The sequence below is a fragment of the Neoarius graeffei genome, chromosome 13, assembly GCF_027579695.1.
Source record: "Neoarius graeffei isolate fNeoGra1 chromosome 13, fNeoGra1.pri, whole genome shotgun sequence".
In the NCBI taxonomy this organism is placed as follows: Eukaryota; Metazoa; Chordata; class Actinopteri; order Siluriformes; family Ariidae; genus Neoarius; species Neoarius graeffei.
The window spans coordinates 64,229,269-64,249,756 of record NC_083581.1 but is presented as its reverse complement, the minus strand read 5'-3'; the positions used below and the strand labels follow the sequence as shown (position 1 = coordinate 64,249,756).

General features: G+C 41.8%; 1 protein-coding gene across 3 annotated transcripts in view; it reads right to left on the bottom strand.

Moving 5' to 3' along the window:
• Positions 1 to 14,658: 14,658 nt before the first annotated feature.
• Positions 14,659 to 20,488, bottom strand: part of ttll10 (tubulin tyrosine ligase-like family, member 10) — a 31,961-nt gene continuing 26,131 nt past the window's right edge. For 2 of the 3 annotated variants that reach the window (XM_060936972.1, XM_060936974.1), the window contains exons 10-11: positions 15,179 to 15,272; positions 14,659 to 15,063 (exon numbers count right to left, since the gene is read on the bottom strand). In XM_060936972.1, coding sequence (XP_060792955.1) covers positions 14,882 to 15,063; positions 15,179 to 15,272 — 276 coding nt within the window. In that variant the 3' untranslated portion in view covers positions 14,659 to 14,881. Of the gene's footprint in view, positions 15,064 to 15,178; positions 15,273 to 16,713; positions 16,832 to 20,488 lie in introns of those variants that run through there. The other variant, XM_060936973.1, reaches the window with a different exon arrangement.

The following is a 20,488-nucleotide window of genomic DNA, read 5'->3' as shown; positions in this document are numbered from 1 at the left end:
AGAGGCTTGTAGAATCAATGCACTGAACATGTTCTGGTGGCTTGTAGTCAGTGTTGGGCAAGTTACTTCAAAACTGTTTTGCATTATTTATTACTTGTTACGGTCATTTTAAAGTAATTAGTTACATTACAATATTACTGTATTTAAAATGTAAGGCATTACACTACTATTGCATTACTTTTAAGTTACTCTCACCAAAATAACTGGAAGTATGGATTTGGCAATCTAAATGTAGCTCAAGACGCTCAATGAGCTCATCACACATCCAGTGGAAGGTGATGTAGTATCTGACTGAGCTAGGCTTATGGTTAAAAACAGTAGAATATAATAGCCACAGTGATGACTCATGGCATAATACAAGGAACAATCATCGCAAGAACAGACAAAAGGTCAAAGTCTGGCAAATTGTGATAGAAATACTGTAACTTTAGGCCTATTCATATTAACATTAATTGAACTGTATTGTGTTGTAATGTCTAAAGATATGACAGGATACAAAATTAGCATTTCTATGCCTTTATTGTTTTCAAGTTTACAGCATTAAGCATAGTTTATGCTTCATAAAAAAAAAAAGATTAGCCCTTAGGGATATGACTCCATTTCAGAAATTTAACAAAAATGAACATATTATGGCAAATCGTAGCCTACAATAAAACTGGCCTGAAAAAAACCCCACAAGCCTTTTAAATCACGGCTAGACAATGACTATTAGCTATATGAGGCTACCCAGTCACATTTCAAAAAACAGAATTAGAAATAACAAAATCAAAGTGCTTTTAATGATATTGAAGTGCTTAGGCCTATTAGCCCTCGAAGGAAAGGCAGCTCAATCACTTTAGTCTGACTTCCGACCAGAAACTGACAGCATACTGTATCTTCAACAACATACTCCACCACAAGTCTCCTCACTTCTTGAGGCTGAAGGAGCATCTCAGAGCGGGAGAACGTTAATTTTGGCTGCTTTGTGATTTTATCGCCACTCTCATCCTCCGTTTGCTTCCTTGCTAACTTCATGTTACTATGGCACCTCTGTAAATGCTTAGTTAAATTACTGGTGCTATTTCGGAAAGTGGACAGTTCTTCAGGTTTAGCACACAAAGTGCATTTGACTACGATGTTCTTCGCATCCTTATTTTTCACAAACTTAAAGTAATGGGCGTATGCCCATCTGGAGAATGTGCTATCCGACATTAGATCAGCTGCAGGTTCACTCATCTCTCTCTCTCTCCTGTCTGACTAGCCTAAAGGAAAAGGAAGTGAAACATTTTGCGCGGACGTTTCACCTCTGCTGATCTCGCGTGATTTTGGCGAATTTGTATGAAGGAAAAAAAAGCCCACCACTTCATTCCAGGTTAAAAATGCATTGTAACGCGCGTTACTGACATTTGTACCGAGTAAAATATTACCAAATTTTTTTCTGTAATGCCTTTCATTACCGCGTTACTGCAAAAAGCAATGCATTACAGTAATTCGTTACTTTTGTAACGCATTACTCCCAACACTGCTTGTAGTGACTGAAACTTAATATTGAGTTTTCCTTCAATTTGTCACTCTTCTGTATAACATCACCTGCTGTCAATGCATGCTTAAATCTTTTTCTTTTCATTTTTTTCCTTTTCTTTATACACATGTGAATGCATAATAGTCCAGTGAGTAAGTATCTTTGGCCTGGGGACCACATGTTTACTGCTGCAGGAACACAGGTTGCCTGGCAACTGCCTGGCACAGGTAAAAATGAAAATGCACTAAAGGGTGGGACTGGGTTTGAGTGCACCAAGATGTCTGAGATTCATTCTGATGTTAGAAAGCTGAAAAACGAAACTCTTTAAGGAACTGAAAAGATTACCAGATCACTTTTAATACTTCAGTTTCCTGATTATTTTGGTGTTATAATACTTCAGTCCAGGGGGCCACACATTAGCCATTAATCCAAGGTTAATGAGTGACAATATACTGTAGTTAATTATTTAACAACATTAGCAGTTTTAACACTTTATTTGGTGTTCTTATTTAGTGAATTTACTGAACATGTAATTAAATTCAGTCATTTCAGACTAATAACCTGAAAGATAGCAATCCAAATCCATAATCAATAAATTGAAGAATAATAAGACTAGCCATTCACCTTGACCAGACACTTTTGGTAGCCATCAACAAGCTTCTGGGAGAATTCTGGTTGGATATTTGACCACTCTTCTTGGCAGAATTGGTAGAACTCAATTAAATTTGTGTGTTTTCTGGCATGGGCCTGATTTTTAAGCACAGTCCACATATTTTCAACAGGGTTGAGGTCAGGACTTGTTTTAAGCTGAATGTTAGCATGGTTTATCCATTCTATAACCAGCTTTTATGTGTGTTTGGAGTCACTGTCCTGTTCGAACACCCAGTTGTGTCCAAGTTTCAACTGTCTGGCTGATGGTTTGAGGTTAAGCTGAAGACCGCTGAGGTAGTCCTCCTTCTTCATTATTCCAGCCACTTTGTTTAACCATACTTAACAGTTGCTTACTAGTTGGTACAGTGTTTGTGGGGTTGAATGCCTCACCTTTATGCCTCCAAACATACCTCTGGTCATTATAGCAAAACAACTAAATTTTTTTTCTCATCTGACCATAAAACTGCAAACTCTAGTTGAGCTTGACGGTGTCAATTTGGGAACAGGGGCTTCTTTCTTGTTTGTACATGAACAAAAAATATTTTGAGGTATGTACACAACAGAATAACTTTAATTAGGCCTTTATACATGAACTATTTTCGCATTTAATAGTAATGCTGTGACATAAAAAGAAGAAAGCACGTATCAAACAACGAGGATGAAATACAAAAATACTCACTCAATATACTCACTGAACAAACTCCGAGAGAGAGAGAGAGAGAGAGAGAGATGGTGGTGCTTGTGAGGCACACACCACAGAGCGTGAAATTGAACCTGACAGAGCGAAAGCTGTGATTCCGAGATGGACCCGTTTTTGAGTTGTTTGGTCTTCCTGAAAAGCATGGACTGAATTAAATGCAAGCACAGAGCTTAGCTAAAAATTTCACTTGTTTCCTGAGTCTGCCTTCACACGCTCACACACCGGGGTTAGTAAGCACTAACTAATAAGCTAATAACTAATACTAATAAAACTAATTAGTAAGGGTCATTGTAAAAACTTTGCTAAGATTAATTAGCATCTTCATTTGATTGTATCTAGCTTCACATGCTACTTCACATAATGCTTAGCTTGCACTCTGAATTGTTGAATTTGTGCATCATGCGAGTGGAAGTTTAAAGCAACACTAGGTAGGAATTTTACCCTTAGATATGAGCTTCAAAATCATTTTGATGGTACATTGACTTGTAATGGGTGGTGTAGTGGTTAGCGCTGTCGCCTCACAGCAAGAAAGTCTGGGTTCGAGCCCCGTGGCCAGCGAAGGCCTTTCTGTGCGGAGTTTGCATATTCTCCCCGTGTCCGCGTGGGTTTCCTCCGGGTGCTCCGGTTTCCCCCACAGTCCAAAGACATGCAGGTTAGGTTAACTGGTGACTCTAAATTGACCGTAGGTGTGAATGTGAGTGTGAATGTTTGTCTGTGTCTATGTGTCAGCCCTGTGATAACCTGGCGACTTGTCCAGGGTGTACCCCGCCTTTCACCCGTAGTCAGCTGGGATAGGCTCCAGCTTGCCTGCGACCCTGTAGAACAGGATAAAGCGGCTAGAGATAATGAGATGAGATTGACTTGTAATAGGGAGAATGGCTTGTCTTACATTCTGAATCTGCGCCCAATTCGCCAGTTATAGCACTATATAACTCTGGGGGGCGTCCCTGAGACCTCTTGGGACAACTGCGTAACATGTTACAGCACTTTGACTAGCTTCCAAAATTGGCCAACGACACTACCCAGAAAAGTAAGCTAAATCAGCATTCTTAGTATGGACATCATGGCAGTCGAGGTGAAGAGACCAAAGAAGATGATGTTGAAGGAAGCCAGGAACAGAAAAACAGAGGGTGACTGAATAAGAGAACAGACAAGAGTAAATCGTGGACTAGATTTTATTTGTTGCTGAGAGCTAAGAGAGATAAAAGACTTAGTCAGATGCCAAGCTGGGCTTCTTTCTGTTGGACTAGTAAGTAATATTATGTTAGCTGCCTTGCTATGTGTTGTGTTGTTACACTTGCTTGATGTTTGGCTGTGTTAGCAAAGTTGTTGACTCGCTAGGTTTTGATCTTAAGCTAAGTTGGTCCATTTCGATAGAGGTTTTTCCGCTAGCTACATCTAAAGTTGATGTTCAATTTGTTAGATAACAATTGTAGCCTTGGGCCCAAAGGATTGCTGGTTTGATTCCTGGGACCAGCAGGAAAAATGAGAGGGAAGTTGAGTGAATGAATAGCACTTTCTCCTCCCTCTGTATCATGACTGAAGTGCCTTTGAGCAAAGCACTTAACACCCAGCTGCTCCCCAGGCGCTGTAGCATAGCTACCCACTGCTCTGGGTATGTATGTGTGTGTGCTCATTGCTCACTTGTGTGTGCACATGTGTGTTCACTGCTTCAGATGGGTTAAATGCGAAGGAGGAATTTTACTGTGCTTGAGTGTGCATGTGACGAAAATAAAAGCTTCTTCTTCTTCATTAGATATGTCAATGCTAGTATGATTCAGGTTATGTTAGCTTAGGGTCGTAATATTCTGAGTTGTGTGCAAATGTTAACTTGCAGCATGGCAAAAAATGTCTGAGCATGCATGTTTACTTCAAAACATAAGTAGTGATCTGTCCCATGGCTAATGAGAAAACAATGACTATCCAGTAGCAGAGTGTACATCCCTGTCAATGTTATTTATGAAAGATTGCAATGTAGACCGTAACCTTATCTGTGTTATCCCTGTCTCATGGAGATTTGTCGTTTTTCTGGATGGCAAAAGTCATCTAACCTCAGTCCTGTCTCAGGCTAGCATGCAAATAAATAAATTAATCTCCCGCCAAAACATTTGGTCACTCTTTGTCAATCTCACGCCAATAAGCCTTGAAAACTTGTAACTTTGCAAACTTTATTTGTTCTCTTGTAATAAGCGCAGATTGAAGACCCACCTCTTCAGGCTACATCTCTCCCATGCTTCCCTGCCCACTGTGTAATCACGTAGCAGTCTTGACCAATCCAGGCTGTGTCCTGTCTAGCCTGGTCATGATGACTTGGTGTTAGCCATTGGGGTTTCTTTTTCTCTATTTAGTTGTACTTTGTCATCTCATTTCTATGGTTTAATTGTTTTCCTTGGCTGTTTGCTAATTGTTGTTACTTCAACAAAATATTATCCATCCATTATCCATAACCGCTTATCCTGTACAGGGTCGCGGGCAAGCTGGAGCCTATCCCAGCTAACTATGGGCAAGAGGTGGGGTACACCCTGGACAAGTCACCAGATCATCACAAGGCTAACACATAGAGACTAACAACCATTCATATTCACATTCACACCTACGGTCAATTTAGAGTCACCAGTTAGCCTAATCGCATGTCTTTGGACTGTGGGGGAAACCGGAACACCTGGAGGAAACCCATGCAGACACGGGGAGAACATGCAAACTCCACACAGAAAGGCCCCCATTAGACACTGAGCTCGAACCCAGAACCTTCTTGCTGTGAGGCGACAGTGCTAACCACTACACTACCATGCCGCCCTCAACAGAATATTACACTAATGTTATTCTGTCACTTGCTCAGTTGGCGCGAGAACTTTCTTGTCTAGGAGTTCAGCACTTCTTGTACCCAACTTTTGCACTTGTACATAGCTCTGGATAAGAGTGTCTACTAAATGCCTGTAATGTAATGAAATAAATTACACTGTCAAATGTACAGTATATTATGTGCAATATGTGCTTATCTCATGTTGATTACACACATACTCCACATTCAAACACTTCGCGAACAACGTATATATCCTCAAAATGAAAACATGGTATTTCATTACCACTAAAATGTTCTTATTCATGTTAGTGTTGGGTGACACGGTGGTGTAGTGGTTAGCACTGTCGCCTCACAGCAAGAAGGTCCGGGTTCGAGCCCCGTGGCCGGCGAGGGCCTTTCTGTGCGGAGTTTGCATGTTCTCCCCGTGTCTGCGTGGGTTTCCTCCGGGTGCTCCGGTTTCCCCCACAGTCCAAAGACATGCAGGTTAGGTTAACTGGTGACTCTAAATTGACCGTAGGTGTGAATGTGAGTGTAAATGGTTGTCTGTGTCTATGTGTCAGCCCTGTGATGACCTGGCGACTTGTCCAGGGTGAACCCTGCCTTTGGCCCGTAGTCAGCTGGGATAGGCTCCAGCTTGCCTGCGACCCTGTAGAACAGGATAAAGCGGCTAGAGATAATGAGATGAGATGTTAGTGTTCATCTCCGATATCACAATCAATAAAACTAGGTAGTCATATTTCTGTAAACTCCTGTAATAGTACTCTACCTTGTCAGTCGACATAGTTCTTTGGCATCTACCTGTGTTGCGGTTTCACTGGCTTCAGTTTGTAAACAAATGCATGTGCACAGCTGTCCATTACACTCCACAACTGCAGGGGGAGCCCAAAAGCAAAAAATACCAATTCTTGCATAATGAGACTTTAAGGTCACTGGCTGCTGTTGGTTAATATTCTTTTGAACAAAACGGGCAGTGAAATTTGTTGCAACATGTACAACATCTCTCATATATTGGCAATAATTCCCCTTCTTGATATGTTCCTGATACAACAATTATTATTCTATCCACATTCACTGGATATGAACAATTGCACGCTCTGATTGGCTACTCTACTACTAGGCTATCAGCTCATATACTGTGAGTCGAGAAAAACAAAATGGCAGAGCATGTTGCTGAACCAACTGAGAACGAAATAGAAACTACTTGAAAATAAAACCCCCCAAAAATACCAAAAAAAGCAACAAAATATGGAATAAAAGTATTTGATGGTGAGAACATCTTTTTTCCCCCCCTCGAGAATTATTATTATAGCATTTTTTCACAAATTGTTATTGTCTTTTTGCCGGTTTGTTCACATTCTAAGTGGAAATGATTTTGTTGGACGTTTTGTATAAAGTTTTTATTTATCGAATTTGCAAAAAATAAAAATGCTCTGTTTCTCAAAATCCAGTGAATGTGGATAGAATAAAAGCGTTATTCCACTCACTGCCATTGTACATGGCTTATAGCCGACTCAGCACTACGCTCCTCGTTGACTATCAGCTCATGTACGACTCCATTTCATAGAAGAACTGTTAATTGTAACATTTGTTATTCCCTGTATGGGTTGCTCTTCCCCTACAAATACTTTTAAATGAAAGTTTGTGTTGTGTGCATGTGGATTTTTAAAATCAGGAAATATTGTTGAGTCTAAATGGTTCTCACATCGGCAGTGGTAGTCTGGCATTCAGTATCCTTGACTTGCAAGTGACGTCAAAGCAAAATAGAAACCCGGATGTCGGCCATGTTGGTGGATATACAAATGCGGGGTCAAGAGACATTCCATATAAAACAGTCATGCGTGCGCAACTCTTTGTTTTTCCACTGCTTTAAGCGTTCTTTTAGCTATGCCATATCTTTGTGCTGTATATGGTTGTGGTCACAACAGTACTCCTGACCGTGGCACGTTCTGATTTTTTAGAATTCCGTCCGTGATTTGGAAAGAGAGCGAGGAAACGCTGAGACTTAGTACGGAGAGGAGACGAGGGGATCAGGATACTTCGTCCAATGCCATTTCGTCCAATAGTTAAGACGTTTTGTCCAAAGCCTTTTTCATACGCACTATCAATTATTTTATATATTTCAGGTATTCCGGTGTTTGCGAACAAAAGCCCCGCAAGAGTGCTGCTCTGCGCCTAAAGATTTAATATGATCCAGCTGGCTTTAAAGGTCTCCTTGCATCGTTTTTTCATTAATTGTGCGGTGGTCTCTAGTATGAATGAATGCCCTGTGAGCCGGTTTTGGTGAAAAAAAATGCTGTGGTTCTCCTGTTTCAGGCTGTTCTAGTTTGGTGGAGGAGTGGGAGGCGGGAGAACGACAGGATTTCAGCTCTTACTCATTAATATTCATGACATGTAAACGTGTTACCTCTGATTGGCTAACAGCACTGTGACACTACCTCCAGTGAGTCAGAACAAGCAGATGTGGGTGTCTTACTATGGCAAGAGAGAAGGAACAAACCGCGAAGGGAAAAATACCACGCACTGACGTCATTGAGGTGCGACACGAGGAAATAAGAAAAATTCAACAAATGTTTGGGTTTTTACTGAACAAACAAACGAATAAAATGAATGAGTGACTTAAAAAATGTGGGTGTCTTTGTAAAAACTGTTTTGATTGGCTATGATGGTCTCGACGTCGATGTTTTGACCAATAACAATGTAGATAACACGAATTTTACATCACAGTCAACGAGATTTAAACGAGACTAAAGATGGCGACTTACAAATAACGTGTAAACATTGTTGGAGTTAATAAAGTTTGAACAGCATGAAGGAACATGCCCCAACCCCCCGAAATTAATAAAAAAAATTTTCAACGGATTTGGCATAATATAAAAATGTCGTTTTTTACTCAGAAAAAGCGGAAAACTCTCATCCCTGCCTAGCTTGTGCCCATGTCATGCATGCTAACATGGAAAATATGAACATGCTATTTTGGAACAAAAAGTTCATGTTTTACTTCCAGCTTGTGAGCTGGTGGTCGATCGTCTTGACGGTACAGATCCAGGGATTAAAAACAACCTCGAAGCAAAACCACTACTGAAGGCACTGAAGTTTGAAAAGTCACTGTGGTTGAAATGATCAGAACACAGTACTAACGCTGCATTATACTTCGCTGGTGGTGTTCCAAAGATAAATTCCAACCATTTCTTCTTCACCTCTTCTATCTTGGGCAAGAAATGCAACATTGATGTCTTACTGCCACAAATAACACAGGCACGAACTTGTTCAGACCTTGTTTTCAACTTGCTGTTAGGTCCTCTTCGTTAGCTACTGACAAGATAGGCTCTGCTCAGTGTTGCCAGATACTGCTGACGTTTTCCAGCCCAAAATATGTTCAAATCCGCCAAAATGCACTTAAAACCACCCAACCTGGCAACACTGGCTCTGCTATCTCTCCTCGCGCTTAAATCCGAACTTCCTTCCCGTGGGCGGTCACAAGCCAAGGTGGGCGAGGCCATGAATACTAATTTACGAAGTGACGTAAGATTGTATGGCTTTTTCAGAGCCACTCGTTTTTCCGACTATTTTCTTTCATAAGCTAATACAGGGAATGGGAGTAGAATTACATTTTCACATCCAGCATGCACATGCAACTCGGAGTGAACTATGGTATTTCAAAAAGAGCCAGTATTAAACGTTTTTGGTGGAAGGGCACCTTTAAAAATTAATAACTCCGCCAACAGAGCTCAGCGAAGCCAAATTTTACAGGCACCTCCCTCTAAGCCTCCCCCTTTGAAAAAGCATGGTCCCAGGTCAGTAGGACCGCACCTCGGCCTGGGACTCGCGAATGAAGCCCCCACGAGAGCGCGGCTCTGCGCCTGAAGACTTAATATGATCCAGGCAGAAACATAGACATGCAAGTGAGCAGCCTGCAATGACGAGAATGAACTCATCCCAGGGTCAGCAAGTGGCACGGGCCTACATGGTTACCCCCCTAATACACTCTTTAGTGCTGAAGCGCATGTACTATGGCACTCATTTGCTTTACAAAAATGTGTTTTGCTTCAGTCAAATTCCACTGAGAATTCCTTGGGCGGCATGGTGGTGTAGTGGTTAGCATGGTGGTGTAGTGGTTAGCACGGTTGCCTCACAGCAAGAAGGTTCCGGGTTTGAACCCAGCGGCCAGCAAGGGCCTTTCTTTGTGGAATTTGCATGTTCTGTGTGGGTTTCCTCTGGGTGCTCTGGTTTCCCCCACAGTCCAAAGACATGCAGTTAGGTTGATGTGGGGCAGCCTTGGGCTGAAGTGCCCTTGAGCAAGGTACCTGACCCTTGACTGCTCCCTGGGTGCTCTAGTGTGGCTGCCCACTGTTCTGCGTGCATGTGTTCACTGCTTTAGATGGGTTAAATGCAGAGGATGAATTTCACTGTGCTTGAAGTGTGCATGTGACAAATAAAGGTTTCTTCTTCTTCCTTTTTTCAAACAAACAAATACCTGAAATATAAAATAATTGATAGTGGGTCTGAAAAAGGCTTTGGACGAATTGACCTGTATTCATACTTGATGGTCAGTAGAAGCGTCGGTAGAATCTTCAGAAAAGTCTGACTTTTAAAAATAATATGGATCAAAACCACACATATCTATCTTCTCTTTGTATCGAATCTTCGCTCGACCGTTAAATCATGGCAATACTGAGAAAATCCAGCAATGTTTACAGACATGCTTTCGAGAGCTGTTATCCTAGTTGCTTTGTATATCCACCATCATGGCGGACGCTCATGACGTAGCACATTTTGATCACGTAGTTGCAAGTCATCTATAGCCTGTGATATGCATCCATTTTTCCAAATATTACAAGACACAATGCTCAGGGATTTATGTTAAATTAATGAACCACACATTGATAACTTATGTTGCTTTTTGTTTTGAGACTGAGTTAAGGTTAGTACTGTACATCTAATACTAAGTTAATTTCACTCAGGTATGAGGATGGAGAGGACAAGGAGAGAAAATGGGAGGATCAAAAACAGGTGAAGCGAACAGGTAACATTAGGTGTGAGTATGTATAGGATTGCCAGTTGTCTACCCATGATACCAATTAATTCTCAACCATTATCGATGTGGGAAAACATCTATTTTAAAAGGATAATATTAGAGTGATGTGTAATTTAATTGCAGGTCTGTCAAATAATGGTTGCTTAACAATGTGACCCGGTGCAGAAGAAAACAGACAGGAAGGAGGGAGACAAACATGTTGAGTGACAAGGATGTGCACAAGGCCGGGATAAAGTTACCCGGGCAACAGCTTGTTTACCCTCGTTGGCTGAGCTGTCTCTCTGGAGGGAAAAAAAAAAAACGTTTTAATCTTTATTGTTGTAGCTGCATAAATATGATTAGCCCATAATTGCTAAAGTTTAACCAAATTTAATTACCATATCATCCAAATATTTATTAATTTTTGATATGTGTGCTTCCATGGGACAGTCTTAAAAAAAACTAAAATGTTTCACTTTACTGATGTGTACAATATCAACTCATAATCATCCAAGTTCAAAAAGTTTATATTTGAAGTTTGAACATTATTATTTTTCACTTTTTCGGTTAGGCGGCACGGTGGTGTAGTGGTTAGCGTTGTCGCCTCACAGCAAGAAGGTCCGGGTTCGAGCCCCGTGGCTGGCGAGGGCCTTTCTGTGCGGAGTTTGCATGTTCTCCCCGTGTCCGCATGGGTTTCCTCCGGGTGCTCCGGTTTCCCCCACAGTCCAAAGACATGCAGGTTAGGTTAACTGGTGACTCTAAATTGACCGTAGGTGTGAATGTGAGTGTGAATGGTTGTCTGTGTCTATGTGTCAGCCCTGTGATGACCTGGCGACTTGTCCAGGGTGTACCCCGCCTTTCGCCCGTAGTCAGCTGGGATAGGCTCCAGCTTGCCTGTGACCCTGTAGAACAGGACAAAGCGGCTAGAGATAATGAGATGAGATGAGACTTTTTCGGTTACAAAAATGTTTCCTCAGAGTTTGAATGCTTTACATTGATGTTGCATTGCCCTCAAGAACTCTGTGTGTGTGTGTGTGTGTGTGTGTGTGTATCTATATGGATATGATGCTGTTTTGCAGTTGAGGTGATCAGTGGATCCATGTTCTTCACACTTGCATGCATCACTATATGACAAGTTAAACTTCTTTGGAGTACGGGTACTAGCTGGGCAGTACCCAGGACATTTGAAAGGAAATGATAGTGCACTGATTGTTACACACTTTTTCAAACAAACATGTCATTCAACCAGAAAACAGTGTACACTGAAGCAAAACGGTTCACTCTCTGACAAATATTTGAATCAACAACAGTGCAAGTGTGACCAATGAATTAATTAATGAATGAGTGAGTTATTTTCTATTCTGCATCACTTTTTTGATGGTGGAGTCATTATAGGCTACATCCACACGACAACGGCAACGAGATTTTATTAAAAAAAATATCGCGTCCACATGGGCAACGGATCAGTAAAATATCAGGTACATATGGCAACGCAACGCTTGCTGAAAACGATGCAATACACATGCCACACCTCTAGGGGCGCTGTAAGACGGTCCCATCGGAGACACCAGAACAATAGAAGAAGTAGACGCATGCGCATAAACCCCTTCTTCTACCCGGTGTGAAACACTGTCAGGAACAAACACACAAGAAGAAGAAGATGGCTGCGACTACGCGAGGAAATCGTGCCTTCTGTGTGTACAAATTAGTTTTATTAGTGTGCATAGTTTTATATAACTTAATTTTCTTATTGTGTGTGAACATTTTGAAAAGCATTTTTATATAATTTATATAACTTTTTATATTGTGTGTGAACATTTTGAAAAGCAGTCTTATCCAATAAAAAAAAAGAAATTCAAGAAATGGTTCAGTTACTTGTTTATTTAAAAGAAAAGCTGTATACAAAAGTGAATGCAATGCAGTGGTTCATACAAAACAGCGAGAGTGCTGCTTGTTCTAGTCATGTGGTTGTGACGTCATCGTAAACATCCGTTCTACTCATCCAGACGACTTCGCAACGGCGCCGTTGCCAGATTTTTCCACTCTGGAACCCGTTCTCAAAAAATATCGTTGTGGGGCACCCAAAACGCCGGTGCCGTGTGGACGCCAGGCCGAAACGATAAACAATTTTATCAGATTCATCTGAATCCGTTGCCGTGTGGACAGGGCCTAAATGTTTGTAGTGTAGGTTTCAGCACAAATGTATATGATTTATTATTAGGGGTTTGAGCAGCGCAAAGAATTGTACGTAAAGTTATTGGGAGGTGTAGCCACTTTGCTACGGTCTGGAAGAAGACCCAAACTGTCGCCTTCAGCTGAGTTGAAATTGCTTCTGATGGTCAGGAACCACCAAGGCACAGGCCTGCTATGAACTGGAAACTTGCTGGAACACCAGTGTCACTGTCTACAGGCAAGCTAGTTTTACATCACCATTGGCTGAGAGGCTGCTGTCCAAGAAAGAAGCCCCTGCTCCAAAATCAACACCTTGATTAAAAGCTTGATTAAAATTTGCAGCTGGCCACATGGACAAAGAAAAAGCCTTCTGGAGGAAAGTTTGGACACAATGACCAGAGGTATGTTTAGAGGAGTAAAAGTGAGGCATTCAACCCCAAGAACACTGTACCAACTGATAAGCATGGTGGTGGTAGCATCATGAGCTGGGCCTGCTTTGATGCCAGTGAATCTGGTGCATTGCACAAAGAGAATGGAATAATGAAAAAGGAGGACTACCTCAGAATTCCTCAGCACAACCTTAAACCATCAGCTTTGTTCCAACAGGACAATGACCCCAAACACACATCAAAGCTGGTTTTGGAATGGATAAAGCATGCTAACAGTAAACTTTTGGAATAGCCTGATCTTAGCCTTATTGAAAATTTGTGGACTGTCTTTAAAAGTCAGGTCCGTGCCAGGAGAAACACAAATTTAATTGAATTCTGCTAAAAAGAGCTGGTCAAATATCCAGCCAGAATTCTGCCAGAAATTTGTTGATGGTGACCAAAAGTGTCTCGACAAAGTGAAACTTAATGAGGAACATTTAACCAAATATTAGGTGTGCTGTGTGTATATTTTTAAGCCTGCATGTATACTTTTGACCCGTTGTTGATGCCAGAAAACCCAAAATAAATTAAAACTTTAGCACCAAATGCTTTCTTTTCTAGTAAAGATGTATGTTGTACAATCATTCTATCCTAGTAAAAGAATAGTTCAACAAAATGATTGAAAGCCCAATATTGCCATGACCTTAATGTCCATGATGAGTGTGTGTAAACTTCTGACTTCAACTGTATATCAGTTAGCAGCTAACTGCCCTCCCCCCAGCTCATGGAGCGGTATGGTTATTAGCTCATCTGGCTAACGGGTGATGAGCTTATACCATCACGTGTTGTCCGTCATCTGTCCGACGTTGTCCACATTTCACAAAAATCGCTTCTTCTCTCTCAATTCTTCACTGATTTTTATTCTTTTTGGCAGGAAGGTAGGTCTGCCTGGGGTGCATATGGATTCTACCCAAATTTGCATAATTGCATTTAATAATGAAGATATGGAGTAATTAAGCCCTAACGAGCAATTTCCACACAAATCGCTTCTTCTCCCTCAATTCTTCACTGATTTTGATTCTTTCTGGCATGAACGTAGGGGCACTTAGGGTGCATATAACTTCTACCCAGATTTGCTTAATTACAATTATTAATGAAGTTATCGACTAATTAAACCTTAATGAGCAGTTCAACAAAAATCGCTTCTTCTCTGTCAATTCCTTGCCGTTTTGGATTCTTTCTGGCAAATAGGTTGGTATTCCTAGAGTGTATATAGCGTCGATGTATAACTTGCAACATTTATTGCACACGGTGGCCCACTTTAGATTGTTCCTTTTGGACTAGACGGGCTGGAGTGAGCTACGCCATCACTAACGGTCTCATTTTGAAATTTTATCCCATCCTTCCCACCATCCACTCAATCTCAAATAAGAATTAAGAACCCTTTAATATCCCAAAGAACCATATGACTAACATGTAGAACCATTCACTCCATTAAATGGTTCTTTAGGAGGTGATGGTTCTTCTTGGGACCACACAGGCTTTTAAAGAACCAGTTAAGAACCATTTTTTTCCCTCTGTGTGGGGAATTGGATGAAATAGTAAAAGAAGGAGATGGAAACATTTTGGACATCCAGCTACAGCCTGAAATGTTTACAGCTTGCTGTGGTCTCTAAGAGCTGGACTGGCTTTTGGAGCATGCTGTCCTGAGAGGTCCTGCTGTTCTGCTCCGCTGTTTAGTGATGGACACGCCCGCAGTGTCACCACAATACAGTAGCACAAAATCCTTCTGGCTGGTCAGGGGCAACAGCTTTTGGCCACAGCGACATTTATTGAAGATCTCCATGGCCAGGTCTGTAAAACAGGAAGTGTGATATTCAATGAAGCTCATAACACTAGAACTGAATGTTATTGCACCTGAGATAAATGTACATTATTTTAGCTGCTGGCTCACAATGTACATTCTCACCCAGAGTTTCAGTAACTGTTTTAGGCACCACCTCTTTCAGCACTTCACAATTAGTGTGAAGAGCAGGATTACAGTTCATCTCCAGCAACCAGACCTGCACAGAATCATAATCATAACACACACACACAACAGGAAGAAATAATGCATCCTGCTAGAACAGTAATGATACTACTTTACAGATTATCATTTGTTACCAATTAATCTAACATAAGTACAACGCCCTCCACAATTATTGGCACCCCTGGTTAAGATGTGTTAAAAGCCTTAAAATAAATTCAATTTTTATTGCAGAAGCATAATCTCACACTGAAAATTGTAGAAAAATGTAACCTTTAACTCAAGTGAATTAAAAAAAAAATCCCTGACTAAGAGAGAATTATTTTTCATAAAATCACCTGTTCCACAATTATTGGCACTCATAACAATTCCGAGAAAATAAATGTAATTGAAGCATTTCTGTCATTTCTACTGTAGTTTATAAAGTTGATCAGAGTATCTAGGAACCTTTAATTAGTAATTCATCACATCCTGTTTCCCTGGGGTATAAATATGATGTGACATAGAGGCCTATTTCTCTTATCCACTCTTCAACATGGGAAAGACAAGAGAACACACCATTCAAGTAAGGCAGATGTGTGTCGACCTTCATAAGTCAGGCAATGGCAACAAGAAAATAGCCGCTCGCCTTCACCTGCCCATATCTACAGTCAGAGGAATCATCAAGAAGTTTAAAACAACTCGAAGAGTGGCAAACAAACCACTCAAGCAAGTTTATCTTGCCACCATGCACAGTGAGGAGGATGGTAAGAGAAGTAAAAAGTTCTCCAAAGCTCACTGTTAGAGAATTGCATCAAAGAGTAGCATCTTGGGGTCACAAAGTCTCCACAACAACCATCAGGCGCTATCTACATGCCAACAAGCTGTTTGGGAGGCATGCACGGAAAAAGGCTTTTCTCACTTACAAGCATAAACGTAAACGTCTGGAGTTCGCTAAGCGGTACTAGGACTTCAACTGGGACCGTGTGCTTTGGTCAGATGAGACCAAGATAGAGCTTTTTGGCAACAAACACTCTAAGTGGGTCTGGTGTAACACAAAAGATGAGTATGCGGAAACGCACCTCATGCCCACTGTGAAGTATGGGGGAGGATCAGTGATGCTGTGGGCCTGTTTCTCTTCCAAAGGCCCCGGGAACCTTGTTAGGGTGCATGGCATCATGAACTCTTTGAAATTTTACAACCCCAATTCCAAAAAAGTTGGGACACTGTCATTCATTCATTCATTCATTCATTATCTCTAGCCGCTTTATCCTTCTACAGGGTCGCAGGCAAGCTGGAGCCTATCCCAGCTGACTACGGGCGAAAGGCGGGGTACACCCTGGACAAGTCGCCAGGTCATCACAGGACTGACACATAGACACAGACAACCATTCACACTCACACCTACGGTCAATTTAGAGTCACCAGTTAACCTAACCTGCATGTCTTTGGACTGTGGGGGAAACCGGAGCACCCGGAGGAAACCCACGCGGACACGGGGAGAACATGCAAACTCCACACAGAAAGGCCCTCACCGGCCCCGGGGCTCGAACCCAGGACCTTCTTGCTGTGAGGCGACAGCGCTAACCACTATACCACTGTGCCGCCGTTGGGACACTGTGTAAAACATAAATAAAAACAGAATGTGAAGATTTGCAAATCATGGAAACCCTGTATTTCATTGAAAACAGTACAAAGACAACATATCAAATGTTGAAACTGAGAAATTGTATTGTTTTTTGAAAAATATATGCTAATTTTAAATTTGATATCAACAACACGTTTCAGAAAAGTTGGGACAGTGGCAACAAAAGGCTGAAAAAGTTGTGTAATGCTTAAAAAAATTAATTTGGTTAATTGGCAACAGGTCAGTAACATGGCTGGGTATAAAAAGAGCATCCCAGAGAGGCGGAGTCTCTCAGAAGTAAAGATGGGGAGGGGTTCACCGCTCTGTGAAAGACTGCGTGGGTAAACAGTGCCACAATTTAAGAATAACGTTCCTCAGTGTAAAATTTCAAAAAATTTGGGGATCACATCATCTATGGTACATATTAAAAGCTTCAGAAAATCTGGAGAAATCTCTGTATGTAAGAGACAAGGCTGAAAACAGACACTGGATGCCTGTGATCTTCAGGCCCTCAGGAGACACTGCATTAAAAGCAGACACGTGTCTGTAGTGGAAATCACTGTATGGGCTCAGGAACACTTCAGAAAACCATCATCTGTGAAAACAGTTCATTACTGCATCCACAAATGCAAGTTAAAACCAGATATAAGCAATATCCAGAAACACCGCCACCTTCTCTGGGTCCAAGCTCTTTTGCGATGGACTGAGGCGAAGTAGAAAATTCTCTCGAGGTCTGACGAATCAAAAGTAGAAATTCTTTTTAGAAATCAGGGACACCACGTCCTCCAGGTGAAAGAGGAGAGGGACCATCCGACATGTTATCAGTGCACAGTTCAAAAGCCAGCATCTGTGATGGTATGAGGGTGCATTAGTACACATGACATGGGTAGCTTGTAAATCTGGGAAGGCATCATTAATGCTGAGTGATATATACATGTTTCAGAGCAATATGCTACCATCCAGACAAAATATTTTTCAGGGAAGGCCTTCCTTCTTTCAGCAAGACAATGCCAGACCACTTTCTGCACATATTAAAACTGCATGGTTCTGTAGTAAGAGAGTCTGGGTGCTAAACTGGTCTGCCTGCAGTCCAGATCTGTTTCCCATTTAAAACATTTGGCGCATTATGAAGCACAAAATATGACAAAGGAGACCCCGAATTGTTGAGCAACTGAAACTGTATCTCAGGCAAGAATGGGACAACATTTCTCTTTCAAAACTACAGCAATTGGTCTCCTCAGTTCCTAAACGTTTACAGAGTGTTGTTAAAAGTAGAGGTGATGCAACACCGTGGTAAACATGCCCCTGTCCCAACTTTTCTGAAACGTGTTGTTGATATCAAATTTAAAATTAGCATATATTTTTCAAAAAACAATAAAATTTCTCAGTTTCAACGTTTGATATGTTGTCTTTGTACTATTTTCAATGAAATATAGGATTTCCATGACTTGCAAATTATTGCATTCTGTTTTTATTTACAGTTTATATAGCATCCCAACTTTTTTGGAATTGGGGTTGTAAATCAAAATCTGGTGGCCTCTGCCCGAAAGCTGAAGATGGGTCGTCGCTGGGTCTTTCAGCAAGATAATGACCCTAAACATATGGCCAAATCTACACAAAAAATGGTTCACCAGACACAAAATCAAGCTCCTCCCATGGAGCTCTATTTTGCTGTGAGGACATTTTGCTCAGGCGGCACGGTGGTGTAGTGGTGAGCACTGTCGCCTCACAGGAAGAAGGTCCGGGTTTGAGCCCCGTGGCCGGCGAGGGCCTTTCTGTGTGGAGTTTGCATGTTCTTCCCGTGTCTCTGGGTGTTCCGGTTTCCCTCACAGTCCAAAGACATGCAGGTTAGGTTAACTGGTGACTCTAAATTGACCGTAGGTGTGAATGTGAGTGTGAATGGTCGTCTGTGTCTGTGTGTCAGCCCTGTGATGACCTGGCGACTTGTCCAGGGTGTACCCCGCCTTTCACCCGTAGTCAGCTGGGATAGGCTCCAGCTTGCCTGCGACCCTGTAGAACAGGATAAAGCGGCTAGAGATAATGAGATGAGATGAGATGATATTTTGCTCATAGAGAGAGGAGTCACTGCACATCTATATAAAGCTCATTTGATTGATCATCCTTGATTTGAAAAAAAAAAAACCTATCCTGGTGTGAGTGGTATCTTCCACAATGACTCAACCCCAAACACCAGCCATCCCCCATGTGCTAGTGGTGCATACCATCATACACTGGTGGTATAAGGACCACCAGATCTCAACCTAATTCAATATGGAGATTTTGGAGCAACATGCTCTCTACCACAATCATCAAAACAACAGTTGAGGAAGCATCTTTCTTTGGGGGGAAAAAAGGTGTTTATTCCTCCAGTACAGTTCCAGAAGCTTGTAGAATCGATGCACTGAACATTTTTTTCTTTTCTTTGCAAACATGTGAATGCATAATAAACCAGTGATCTTTGGCCTGGGGACCACATGTTTACTGCTGCAGGAAGGCAGGTTGCCTGGCAACTGCTTAACATGGGTAAAATTGAAAATGCAGTAAAGGGTGGGACTGGGTTTGAGTGCACCGAGATGTCTGAGATTCATTCTGATGTTAGAAAGCTGAAAAACAAAACTCTTGGAGGAACTGGAAATATTTCCAGATCACTTTTAATACTTCAGTTTCCTGATTATTTTGGCGTTATAATACTTCAGACCAGGGGGCCACACATTAGCCATTAATCCAAGGTTAATGAGTGAGAATATATTATAGTCAAAACATTAATTATTTAACAACATTAGCAGCTTATTATTAAGGGCGGCACAGTGGTGTAGTGGTTAGCGCTGTCGCCTCACAGCAGGAAGGTCCGGGTTCGAGCCCCGTGGCCGGCGAGGGCCTTTCTGTGCGGAGTTTGCATGTTCTCCCCGTGTTCGCGTGGGTTTCCTCCGGGTGCTCCGGTTTCCCCCACAGTCCAAAGACATGCAGGTTAGGTTAACTGGTGACTCTAAATTGACCGTAGGTGTGAATGTGAGTGTGAATGGTTGTCTGTGTCTATGTGTCAGCCCTGTGATGACCTGGCGACTTGTCCAGGGTGTACCCCGCCTTTCGCCCGTAGTCAGCTGGGATAGGCTCCAGCTTGCTTGCGACCCTGTAGAAGGATAAAGTGGCTAGAGATAATGAGATGAGATGAGCAGCTTGTTAACACTATAACTTAATTAATTTACTGAACATTTAATTAAATTCAGTCATTTCATATTAATGACCTAAATAATAGCAATGCTAATCCATAAATGAAGACAAACAGGGCTAGCCATTAGGACAAAAGAAAAGGGTGCCCTATAGTGTGTGTGTGTATTGTTGTAGTAATAGTAGTAGTAACAGCCAATGTGCTACATTACTGGAAGATTTTGTTTTGTTTTTCTAGCTCACTGTGAGCTTTGCTTTTTATAGTTTTGTGGGCGTCACTAAATGTATAATTAGGCATGCCATGACTAGTGCAGGGTGGCACGGTGGTGTAGTGGTTAGCACTGTCGCCTCACAGCAAGAAGGTCCGGGTTCGAGCCCCGTGGCCGGCGAGGGCCTTTCTGTGTGGAGTTTGCATGTTCTCCCCGTGTCCGCGTGGGTTTCCTCCGGGTGCTCCGGTTTCCCCCAAAGACATGCAGGTT